The sequence below is a fragment of the Sinohyriopsis cumingii genome, chromosome 3 (assembly GCF_028554795.1).
Source record: "Sinohyriopsis cumingii isolate HCF-2022 chromosome 3, ASM2855479v2, whole genome shotgun sequence".
NCBI classification, from domain to species: domain Eukaryota; kingdom Metazoa; phylum Mollusca; class Bivalvia; order Unionida; family Unionidae; genus Sinohyriopsis; species Sinohyriopsis cumingii.
This window is the reverse complement of record NC_142963.1, coordinates 37,481,293-37,494,284: the sequence shown is the minus strand read 5'-3', so window position 1 is coordinate 37,494,284 and position 12,992 is coordinate 37,481,293. Positions and strand designations below refer to the sequence as shown.

General features: G+C 34.0%; 1 protein-coding gene across 5 annotated transcripts in view; it reads right to left on the bottom strand.

Moving 5' to 3' along the window:
* LOC149802708 (maternal embryonic leucine zipper kinase-like) overlaps positions 1-12,992 on the bottom strand; it is a 101,723-nt gene that overhangs the window by 68,887 nt on the left and 19,844 nt on the right. For all 5 annotated transcript variants that reach the window (XM_089952104.1, XM_089952103.1, XM_089952107.1 and 2 more), the window contains exon 5: positions 8,771-8,914. In XM_089952104.1, coding sequence (XP_089808230.1) covers positions 8,771-8,914 — 144 coding nt within the window. The remainder of the gene's footprint in view (positions 1-8,770; positions 8,915-12,992) is intronic.

The window sequence follows — 12,992 nt, the reverse complement described above, 5'->3', positions numbered from 1 at the left end:
AGAACTGGATCACCTGTGGTCAGTGATTTTGAAATAAAGTAATCTTCATCAAAAACTAGTATTTGGAATTCGCTGTGGTACTATTATATTTACATATTTCAAAATGCTTGTTGCTTGATAATTGTGCAAAAGAAATAAAAGCTAAATAGAATGGTGAGTGATTTGCTCACATAAATATATCCAACCTAAACTGCACACTCTGTACTGTTTGTTTGGGATGCCTCCCTGCATATTACAAGAGGCAACAAACATTTAGCGCGGTAAGTCTCCCATGATGTGATGTCCAGCTGAGGTGTAGGACTTTTTAAAAAAAAGTATAGTTTATATTACAAAAATTAGCCCTTGTATTTCAATTATTTTACACAATTTAACTTTTAATATAAACAAATATATAAACTTAATTTGCACTACATTTTCTGGACTTTTTAGACATGCCATTAAACCTTATACATACATGCATGCATACATACATACCACAGCCTATCCCTACCCTATGGAGATGATTCTTAAGTCAAACCAGTGGGTAATAAATGACTATATTGCTCACCTCTATGCTGCTTTTAACAGTCTCCAATTAGCCATTGTAAACATTAATTATCATACAGAAAATAACTTCCATCTATAGTGATCTTGACAACAAAATCATTACTCCTTTTTCTAAAAAGTCTTTATTGTTTTTCTTTTATTTAAAAAAAATATTTGCATTTTACATGCTTACATTTGGCACTAGAACAACCCAAGGAATTATTAAAATAAGTTGATAACTGACATACTACTAATAAAAGTATTGCTTGTCAATTACAGTTGCTATGAAACTGTAACATTTTCATCTCAAAATATTAATGTCATTGTTTCTTGCCATTGTTGGGATTCCTGCATATGCTAGTGTACCATGGGAGGCAAAAGTGAATTCTGTCACATGGAAGTGAAACAGTATAATCCCAACCTCTTATGAATGACATTATGATTTACTGTCATAGAGGAATGAGTTTACATTTGCATGCATTATAATGAATAAACATATTCAAAGTAGTTAATGTTCAATGGAGCATATATATCATAGAACAATCTGTCTGAATTATTGGAAAGTCCTGCTAAATACAGACTCATTTAACCATACTGTGTCACTAATAAACAACCAACAATAAAATGTTTGGGTATTATCAACACTACAACCAGGAAAATATGAAATAAATAAATCCTCAAATCATTTATTTTACTACTTCATATTTGCAAGTACACTAAGACTAGTTTTAAGTACAGCTTCTTATATTGATTTCTGAATTTAAAAAAAAGAGCATCTAAGTAAATATTAAAAAAGACCCAAAAAATAAAAAAGGCATGAATCAATTATCAGACATGATTTTGGTCTTCCGTAAAAAAAAAAGCTGAAAATTTGTTAAGAGGGATTTGGGGGTCTTCCCCCAACTGGGTCTCAAGGGGCAGCATCCCAGATCCATGGGGTCAAAGACCCCTGACCAAAACTGCATTTTACACTCATTGCTTGTGGTGCAACTTATGATCATAAAATAAACCAAAATAATCATATGAAAAACTAATAAACTTGTCAATTTTTGCAGCAAATATATTATACTTCTCTCTTTTCATAACAAATCTGTAAAATAAACACCCATGTACACCAACTATATACAAATAATCACATATATTCACTTGTCCTTTTCTCCAATAGACAAAACCTGTTGATACGCCAGTTGAGCTCTTTTTGTGGCTTTGGCAAAGATTTCTTTAGCCTTCCTTTTTATCACCACGGACTATTTTGGCTCAATGTGCAATTGTTTCTTTTCCTTCTCAATGAGAGCCTTTTTTCTTTCAAGCTGGTGTTTGTATTGGCAACATGCAGTGCGCATATGCTGACACAGGGCTACATATGTTCTCTCATGCAAGAAATCTTTCTTCTTGTAGTAATTAACTGCACTTTTCCAGATGCCTTCTGATGTTCAATTTTTCTGTATACAGCTTCTTTTGTAGGTGCTGTTCCAAACTCTCCCAACCATGATTACCAAAGAGCAAAGGTCACAAAATGCCAGTGCTCTAGCATTCAGTTTTCTTAGAAACTGACTAACTAAATTTCTGTCAACTTTTCGCTCGAGCCATTCCCATTTCCATACGTTTTTTTAAACCTTTATCTAAACTTTTTGTGTTATGGTCTCTCTCATCAACTTGGGACACCATGTTTTGCAAGCATGCTTCTTCTTTCCACTGCTATCAGTTTCCATTACAAGAAGATTCACTGTATGAATTTAAACCTTGGACCAATCAGAATACTCATTATCAGAGTCGTGTGCTAACTAATATATGGAACAAATAATTTACAAGGGTCATTGCGAAATGGGAGCGGACAGACTGTTTTTAAAAAAATGGATCGGAGATGATATAAAAAACTGACTAAATCAAGAAAAATCTGATTCAAGTCAGAGAAAAGCAGAACTCTGCTTTAAAATGAAGAAAAATCATGTATGAATTATGTATTATGTCACTTAGTTAAATGAATAATAACGGTAGAGAGTTGGTAACAGCCTAGATACACTGATAAAAGACAAGACTGGCAGCAATTTTTTAAAATAAAAAAATCAGTATCCCCCTTTAAGACAGGGGAGACAACTGTGCTAATAAAAGAGAACTAACCAAACATTATAAGTGTTACATAACTTCACGTACAGTGAGTCATAATTGAGGACAGGTGACATTTGCCATCAATTCATGGTATGGTATCATTAATACCTTATGTTGCTCTATATACCCAGTACTGTCCTCAAAAGCTATTAAACCACATACATATTAGAATGCACACAACAGGAAAGAAAAACAAAACAATTTCTTCAATGTTTTCATGAGCCTTTGCTCCAGCTTCCTGATCTCTAGTGTTCTTCCTGTTGTACTCCAATGTTCCACAAGCCTTTGCTCCAGCTTCCTGATCTCTACAATGTTTTACCTCTTGCACTTGAACATTCCCATGAAGCTCTTCTCTAGCTTCATGATCCTTACTCTGTTCTCTCTGTTGTACTTCAGTATTCCCACAAGACAATGCTCCAGGTTCCTTATCTCAATATTGTTCTGTCTGTTGCATTTCAATGTTTTCACGAGTCTTTGCTCCAACTTCGTGATCTCTACAAAGTTCTGCCTCTTGCACTTGTATGTTCCCATGAGCCTTTGCTCCAGCTTCCTGGTCTCTACATTGTTCTGCCTGCTGCATTTCAATGTTCTCAGTACACTCAGGCATAAAATAGTGGTTGTATTTTTCAAACTCTCTTTACTCATGTTTCTGTTATTCCAAGAGCAACAGTTCTCATGGCAGGCCAAAGTCGGTTGAATAAGGGGTACAATTTCTTTAAGGAAAATGAATATGTCTAATCACAGACAGCCTAATTTGATTGGACATATTCATCCCTTAAAGAAATTTTACTGATAGTTAAACAAAATTTGGTTGCACTTCAACCAGTTGAAATGAGGGACCATAATAGCAACTCTCTGCCTGCCTGAGCAATATGAATACTAACATTTCTTGGAAATGAAGTCTGTATGATTATGCCTGCACAGGTTCAAAAAGTGTTCACAAACTTTTAAATTTTCATCAGGATTTCACTTTTTTTTTTAAAAAGATGCAACCCTAGATTGTGGTCTTTACATCAATAAACTCAATGCACTGGAGAGAGCAGCATTACACAAAAGCTGAAAGTGAGCTACATTAACAAAATTTCATAAAGAATGCTTAACTGTCCCAGAAGTGATTGTACTGGAAATTATTTTTTTGACTGTCATATATATAAAGAAGACTCCATTCTGTTGAACAGAAACAACAAAATGTGTGTTACAGAAATGAATCTGGACAGAGCCTACATTTCTTCATGCTTTCGGTCAAGTCAGATGTCCTTTGATGAGATCCACTGAATACAAATGAGAAGGAACGTGTTGTCATGAACTGGGTTTTCAGAAGCAGTCTGACGTAATACATATTTTGGATACTAAATAGTCCTTTGAAAAACATCTGGATGCACATTATTAAAGGAATTCTCATGAATATCAGCATCCTGTAAAAAAGGAAAGAGAAAACCAAACAGTATATAAGAAACTTGCTACTGACAAATACATTTTTAGTTCTGTGTGCTACTTGCATGCATTAGACACAAAAAAATTTTAATATGTTTAAAAAAAGGAACAAAACTTACCTACCTAACCAAATTTTAAAACCAGTACAACAGGAAACACATTTTTTATTGCCCTACAAAGATTATGTTATTTTCGTTACAAAGTGCATCCTTTGGTGTCAACACATATTACATCATCATGTGTGAATTTGGAAATAATTGATGCAAAGGTTACAGAACAATTTAAATGTGTTGCATAAGTAATATTAACAAACATTCAATTCCTCTGATAGAAAGTGTAATTTCTTGATATAGAAATTCAGTGAGATGTTATAAATATACCAAACTGCATTCTTGTTTTGTTAGCTGCAAATACAAGTTGAATATGGCACAGGAATACAGCGAGACTGCATATAAAACGAATTCCTTCCCTTGACTCAGAAAAAAACATGAATGCAGCTTTGTATTTATTATATAACTTCTCTTTTACACTTTCTGAATTTTTTGAACTTCAAAACAAGTTTGATTCACTGCATGTAAAATTATCTACATGCAGACGTCAAAGAAGAAATAAATAGTTCTAATCTGAGTGTCTGTAATATGGAAATATGGATTGAACAGCTGTATACCCTATAAAGTAAAAATGCTGAGAAGCTGCTTTCAGCTGCCTTGGGAGTCTCTGGTTAGCATGCAATGCCTTCATCAAGTCCTCTTACAACTTGTGCACAAGTTTCTTTTTATATGTAAAGTCATAGTGAAGGATCGTTTTTGGACAGACCTTGAGTGTCCTTTTATCTTTAATTTCTTTGCTCAATCTGTCATTGGCATAAAACAAATTTAGGTTAGAAATAAATGCTTGGACAAGAATTAGGTCCTTCAGTCTTCAAAGCTAAAACACCTCTATTAGAGTAAATCGTAGCTATAACAAGGTGATTTCTGATCTTTCATTGTACAAAGAAGTATGAACTGTCAATTAAGAAATATTTCAAATTTAAAAAGCGATTTCCAGTTCTCTGAAGGACATGAGTATCAAAGTATCTAATCATAACAAATTCAGTTTCATGCCAAGTTTGCTTGTGTTGGTCACACATCCTATTTAAACAAATGGTGACAAAAACAGCTCTTCATGAATAAATGGATATAGGCACAACATTAAACATGCTAGTTAAACATGTTAAATGCAAAGCATGCAATGAAAAGCATATTAGTGAGTAACCTAATAACCATGCAAAATGATGAAGATGTTATACCGCAAGTAGAATGAATGGATAAAAAAAACTATTCAGGAAAATATGTGGTAGGAGTACAAGGTTAAACATGGGATGTTATTCTATGAAAGATGAAAGTCATTAATCAGTGTATGTGTGTGTGTGTGTGTGTGTATGCGTGTGTGATTTGGATTTTTAACGGAGCGTTAACATTTTTGCAGTCATATTGCTACGATGTCTGCAGTGTGACAGTTTATAGTGATGTCTAGCACTGGGGCATCATGCCGCAGACATGTTGCATGATGTCCCACCCAGTCACATTATCCTGACACCAGGCCAGCCAGTCCTAACACTAACCTCTTAATGCTGAGCACCAAGCGAGGCAGCTGTTAGTACCATTTTTCTAAGTCTTTGGTATGACTTGGCCAGGGATCAAACCCACGACCTTCCGCTTCCGAGGCGGACGCTCTAACCACTAGGCCACCAGAGCGGTCATTAATGAGTATAAACAACCTTTTAACCATGAAAAGCTGGATTATTTCACACATGTTATGTTAAATGAATGTCTACCAAAAACAGCTCTTCAGAAATAAATGTGGTACAGGAATTAGTGTACACATGATACCCTTTTCTCTAAACGAACATAAAACATACAATGAATACTAGTAAGGAACCTTTCAGCCAAGAAAGCAAGATATAGAATTCACAGCTTCCAATGTGGTTAACTACATGCCAACTCATGACTCTAGAGACAACATTTAAAGCAGAAATGCTGTTATGTTAAATAATTTCTGACAGTTTACAATGCAGTACTACTGATGCATACAAGCTTTTAGAACATATGACACCACAACCATATATAAATTGTGTAAAGTAAGAAAACAAATCACCTTTTTATTAACAGCTGTTCCATGATCTTCCTGTTCATGTTACCTGCACTCACTATGAGGAAGTAGGCTGTTAAGAGTACCATATTCATCTCTTCCGGCATATTTGCTTGTGCTGGACAAATAACATAGCCTGATGCCTGGGACAAGCTTAATTTTACCACAGACAAGCTCTGAATGCATGAAATATATATTGTACGACTTGACATCTACAGTGTCATAAATTTTGTCATGAGGGTAATACTACTACAGAAATATGCATGTTAATTTTCATAACTGAGCAACAGTATCTGAGATATGGAAATATCCAAATAGAAGTACACTGCTGTCCATCCATCTTGCAGACTCAGGAATGTCGAATAGGCCTGGTGCACCCTCTCATGTCATAACAGGCAACAAAATGGAGACATGAACTGACACAATGCAGTGGCTAGCATGCAGAACTTGCAACCAAAAGGGTGTTGGTTTGAATTCTACCATGAGATAAGACCGAATCCATGACTACGATGTGTCCTTGAGCAAAGAAACTTCAATTGCCTCAGCAACAAATAACCTATTTCTGTTGCTGTGGTGTAAAACACCAAACCTATCCAAAAACCTATGGTCCAGAATTCTCGATCTGTTTGCTACTTATACTATGCATTTATTGTTCTTTTCTTATGAGCCTAGTACACTGCATATGGCAGAAACCATCACACACCATCATCTGTCCTGGGTCACATTATTTTTCTTGTCTAGTGCTTCAAGATGGGTCATTTTCCCCTCTCTTAAAAGTGTTCTTTTTTGGGATTCTTCCTGAGGTATTTGTTCTCAAAAGAGTGCAGTTAATTATATTTATTGTTTGTGTGCGCCTCCAGCTTTCCAATCTGTATATCAGTGCCCTCCATTTATATACCACTTATATTGCAGTTTGCTTCCAAGGTAACATGACATATACTGAGTGCAGAAAATTTTAAGTATGAACAGGCATGTGTATACAACTAACTTGACAAGTGTACCAAGTCTGCTTGAATACCTTGCACTGACTGGAGTTAAGCTCTGGAAATAAAAATACGTATGGACAGACATAGCACTACCTATGTCCCCCAGGTACATTTATGCAACTTGCTTGACATGTGTATCAAGTTTGATGAAAATACCTTATTTTGTGAGTTATGCTTTGGAAACAAAAATTTAATAGATAAAAGGATGGATACACAACTATATCCCCAAATTACATACCAGGGAGATAATAATGTTTCGCTGTGACATACTGAACAATTGTGGAGTTTTCTTCTCAAGACATTTTTGAATGATGGATGAATGGATGGATGAACAGCAAAGCAGTCTAACATACCAGTGAAATTTCTGAGTTTTCTTAAACAGTTTTTAATTTTACCCCATAAATGAAAGCATGGATAATGGATGGATGAAAAGACAAATGAACAAAAACATTCAAAATACTAAAATGGAAAAACTGAATAGTAGAAGGCACATTGGGTCCAACATCATTATTTGTTTTCCATGTTTCATTAACATTTTTAAAGTTCTGCTCTGGAAATAATCCTGTCATGGATGAATGAATGAAAACATTAAAAAGCACATCTACACAACTTGTCTAATATATGTACTAAATGTCATACAGCTATCTTGAATAATTTCAAAATGTACCAGAAACAAAATTATGGATAACGGATGGATGAAAGTACAGAAATATAGACAAAACAAATTCCTGCTGATAAAATGTGTAAGCCACCACTGCTATAATGCTGTTATTACACTTCTCTGAAGAGTATACTATGTTGGAACCAAAAAAGGACCAAGTCCACAAAATGTAAAGTTGTGAAAAATGTTGTAATGGCCTGAAAATCTTATCAGGTCATTTAGTTATAAAACAGAAATATGCATATAAATTTAATTGGTTTATCTAAAACGGATTTTGCTTAATCTTGTTAATAAGTTTTTTGTCACATGGCTCAAGTCCAAACAGTGCGAGAAAAAAATTGCAAACTTTGTTTAACAGATTAAAAACTGAATCAGGTTATCTAAGTCTGAATATAAATATGCATACCAAATTCCATCTGTGTACTTCAAGTAATTTTGCTCAAATTGTGCTACCTGTGTTCAACAAGTCCAAAAAGCTCTAAAAATGATTCAAATACAGAAAAAAATGTTAAGTTTGAAAATCTAATCCAATCAACACAAACATAAATACAAATATGCCTACAAAATTAAATAATTGTTGTGGTTTTTATAGGATTTAACGGCCCTTTTCAGCACAAGATATGCCATACATGGAGTCCAGTATAAATGATGGAGGAAGAACCCGGGAAAACAATCTATAACAAAACTTTGGTTTACCAAGATATAAGGCACATTTTGTGTGAGTCCCAACTTTTTAAAATTATTTTGGGATATTAAAATTACAAGCCTAATCTATATTAACTAAAATCAATGATCTGTTACAGCAGGTCTGCTCATATATTAATAAATGATTGAATATTAAAAACAAAAGTACTTAGCAAGTGACATGTACAGAGTCATGATCAAATCTGAAAACCTGAATGTTAGTAAATGTAAGCTCACATACTGGTTTCAGATCTCTGTGAGCGTAGCCCATGTTGTGAATGTAGCCAACAGCGGACACTATTTGTCTAAAGAAAAGCCTAGCTTCATCCTCTGCAAGTCTGTCCTTGGCCACAATGTAGTCAAATAGCTCTCCCTCTGGACAATACTGTAGTTGAAAATTAAAACCATTTATCAGTAAAACACACTTTACCATTATTGGAAGAATGAACAAATGAATGAATAAACAAGTAGCAAATAATTACAAACATATCTTGAATCCTGACAAAGCAGATGTCCTATATGATTTATTAGAAATTATAATTTACACTAGGAAGAAATAAATATGAGAAAAAAGGTTTAATTATTACCTACAAATCTACTGTGTATTCACTTTTAAAAATGGAACATAAATCTTGAGGGATTTTGTGATTAAACTAATTCAGTATTCAGAAGAAAAAATCTCCAAGCAGGAGAAAGGAAATGTTTTAGTAAATTAGGTTTCTTCAAAATTACTCACAGAATCACATTAACATCAGAAAATTACTTCCGAATCTACCTCTCCATAAATGATGAAAAATCATTTTTCTATCTACAGACAATACAAACAAAGGGAAATAACTCTTGCATATTAACTCCTCTTGCTACTGCTTAACAATGTTCCTGATGTTATCAATTTAAGCTTTAGCAAAACCTATAACAGGATGCTTGCATTTGTGGGTAAGGATGAAGGGGATTTATACTGGGGTGATCAAGTACCGTATATACTTGCGTAAGAAGCCCATTCGCGTATAAGCCAACTCCCAAACTGAACAGGTATAAACACTAAAAAGTGCATGACCCGCATATAAGCCGACTTACAACTCTGAGGCATCTCAAGATGCACAAGGTTAAGTTCTAAATGCATTTATTTAGGCAACTTGTATTTTAAAAAATTACAAGTATACTTATCTCGAGGTTGGCATGCATGATTTTTAAAAAGAAGTGGCATAAATTTGTTTGAAAAGTAATTTATTTAATTTTCTGTTTTCTTATAAAGTTTCTTAAATAATGCTTCGAAAATTATGCCAATACCGTAAAAGCCGAGTTGTAGTTTGCTTTGATGCAAGCAACCTTGCACCATACCTGTCAACTTTCATGCCGGGAGGGTAAAAAAAATCTTGATTTTTGGGGTAGCTCCACACCTACCATCTGATTTCATACTATATTCCAATTTTTGTAGAGAACTCCTGATTATTACATTATATCTTCGATTTTCATTTCTTCTAAACAAAAAAAGTTCTACATGTTCTCATGTATCACCTGTAAATTATTGTTGTGACGAAATAATTATTTTAATATAAAGCATTTGCGTCTTCACTAAATAGAATGTTAAGTTTAAACATTATTCACGTAAATTAATGATTATTTTTACCTCTACAATAATCCAAAAATACACCAGAACAAAAAGATAAATCACAACAATAAAATCGTCCACAATTAATTTCAATTTCAAGAATGATCACTACGAATGCTGTATTAACTCCATATGCCATAGCTCCATTCCCACGAAAGAAACTTAAACAAGTGAACACCTGGCATTTTTATACTATATATACTAATGTTAAACTGGTATAGTTACCAGTCAAATTTCCCTCTTACCACAAGCCAGTTTCAGGGTTTTAATGATTACGTGGCCTGAATTGCTTCGCAAGACAAAAGACAAATTTGCCGACTATCAACATAGGAGACACCGAGACATCAAGCTTTCCACTATGTGGAAAGTTATGATTGTTCAGCTAAAAACAAAACTAAAATTGACTGATGTTGATCTTAGTTGATCTCTATGAGAATTTTAGCCTTTATTATTACCATTCTTTGTGAACATGTAAATTATGATGGTTATGTGCCTTGTACAAATAAGCATGCGTACCGTTTCAAAAATATTACCTCAATTTGTAGGATTGCTTATATCATTGAAAATGAGTAACTCGTGAGTGTGTGATTCAACGTAAATGAATGAGCTATTAAGGACTAGCTGAAATGTTATCTGGAATAATGCAAGTTGGTCAAAACAATGAATAAAGCAAAATCTGCATCTATGTTTGGGAATATGTAAGGATTTAAGTGATGCTATGCACACTTTGCACTGTGTAAGTACTGTACATTATAGTTCAGCATTGGTCTCCCGGGTAAACTCAACTGGTCCACGAATTATGAAGCCTGTATTTACCTTTATTTAACTTCATGTTGGAGAAATCAGAAAATATGCACATGCAAAATAATAACAAAATCAATCATAGTACTTTATAACCGTTTAATAAATGTTGGGTGACCGATAGTTACATTTTTTTTACATGCCTATGTCTTAGGACATGGATAAAATTATTGTTTTGTGTCCCTAGATTTACAGTAGTCAACAAAAAGACTTAAAACCTGTTATGTTTACACACTGGCCCATGGATAAGCCAACCCCCCCTTCTTCTAGGCCTTTATTTTTTCCTAAATTATTGGGCTTATACGCGAGTTTATACGGTAAGTGTTTTGGGGAAAAACAGAATTTAGACCCAAAAAATGTTTCCGGTTGGCAGACCATCGATTTGTGCAACTAACTGAGCTACTTTCGCCTAGTATGTGAAGCAATTAATATATTATATTTATTAATCATTATCATATATATGTTTTTTTTTAAAAATCCATACTTACCTACCCTAATTTTAAAACTAGTGCAATAGGAAACATTTTTTTCTGTCTTACTAAAAATAAATTCTTGCTCCATCAAATATATACCCGATCACATTAAAATTAGGAGAATAGGTAAAAGAAGGAAATGCTTTAGCATCAAACTGCTACCCACATCACCCTCTGTCAGCATGATAAAGGAATGAATGAAGAAACAAAATAAATAAATACAAACATATTCTGAATCCTAACAAAGCAATATCCTAAATGATTTACTTGAAATTATAATTTACACTAGAAAGCCATACATACGAGTTAGTAATAATGAAAGGATGACCTTCTCCCATCGTGTCATTAATACTACTGAAGATGATGCATTTATAAATTCGCAAAAGGCAATACCGTGTATTTTGGGGCGCCATAAATTTATTTTAAAAGTAATTTTTTTGTGCACTGTATGTTCTGGGACACATCATTTTTTTTCGAGTCGTATATTGTGGGACACCTTTTAAATCATTCGAAAGTTACATGTAGGAAAATGCACTCAAACATAAATTTTATTTAAGAAAATTTTAAAAAAGAAAACGCTTCGAGTGTTGTTTGTTTACACTTTTCTTCCTAGATGAAAATTTGCTATGAACAAGAGCTCAGGTAAGAATGAATCATTTGTGTATAAGAGAATGAGTTAAACTTTTTCTGTACTAATTTATGCTTCAACAAAGTTTTTAAAAAAATTTAAATATCAAGGTTCATTTGCCGTTCATGATCGTTACACAACTTATTTTGGCAAAATAACTATTGATGAGCACAGTATAAATTATTCACTGTAATTACCTAAAAATATATTCAGAGAGAGAGAGAGAGAACGGTAGATAGTGATGGTACAGAGTGATTGATAAACATACTAATTCTGAAATGAACATCTTTTATTTACACAGCAGTGATATCTGACATAATCCAAGTACTGCTGAACAAACTTGAATGCTGCTAATATATTTAATTTAAATCTTTCAATCTGTCCACATTCTTAGTTGCCCACTCAACCTCCTAAGGCTCAAATCCATCAAATTTGTCCTCTTCACTGTGGCTGCCATCACAATCAGTATCTCTTATAATACTATCCTCACATCCATTCTAGTTATTGTTAATACCACAAACTTTAAATGATTTTCAGGTCAATCTGGCGAGATTCGACTGCTTTCACAATCCAGTCCACAACCATTTATTTATCTGCACTCTTAATATGCGACGTGTTGTCATTTTCCTTTGAAAGGCCCTCTGCTGCTTTATAAATAAAATTTGTCCAGCTTTTCCTCATGTCGGCCTTGACCAGTTTATTTACACTGATGTCTAGTGGCTGTAGCTTGGAGGTGCATCTACCTGGAATAACTGCAGGCACAGTGTTACCCCTTCTCAAAGCCTATTTTAAAGCATCTGTAATATGTGCCCGGAATAAATCCATCACTAAAAGAGACCGTTCCTTTCCTGTACACTTTTGATATATCTCTTTAATCCACTGCAGCATCACCTCCTCATCAACCCAACCCTTCTCCTACACACATACGATCCATCATTTTGGTGCCTGA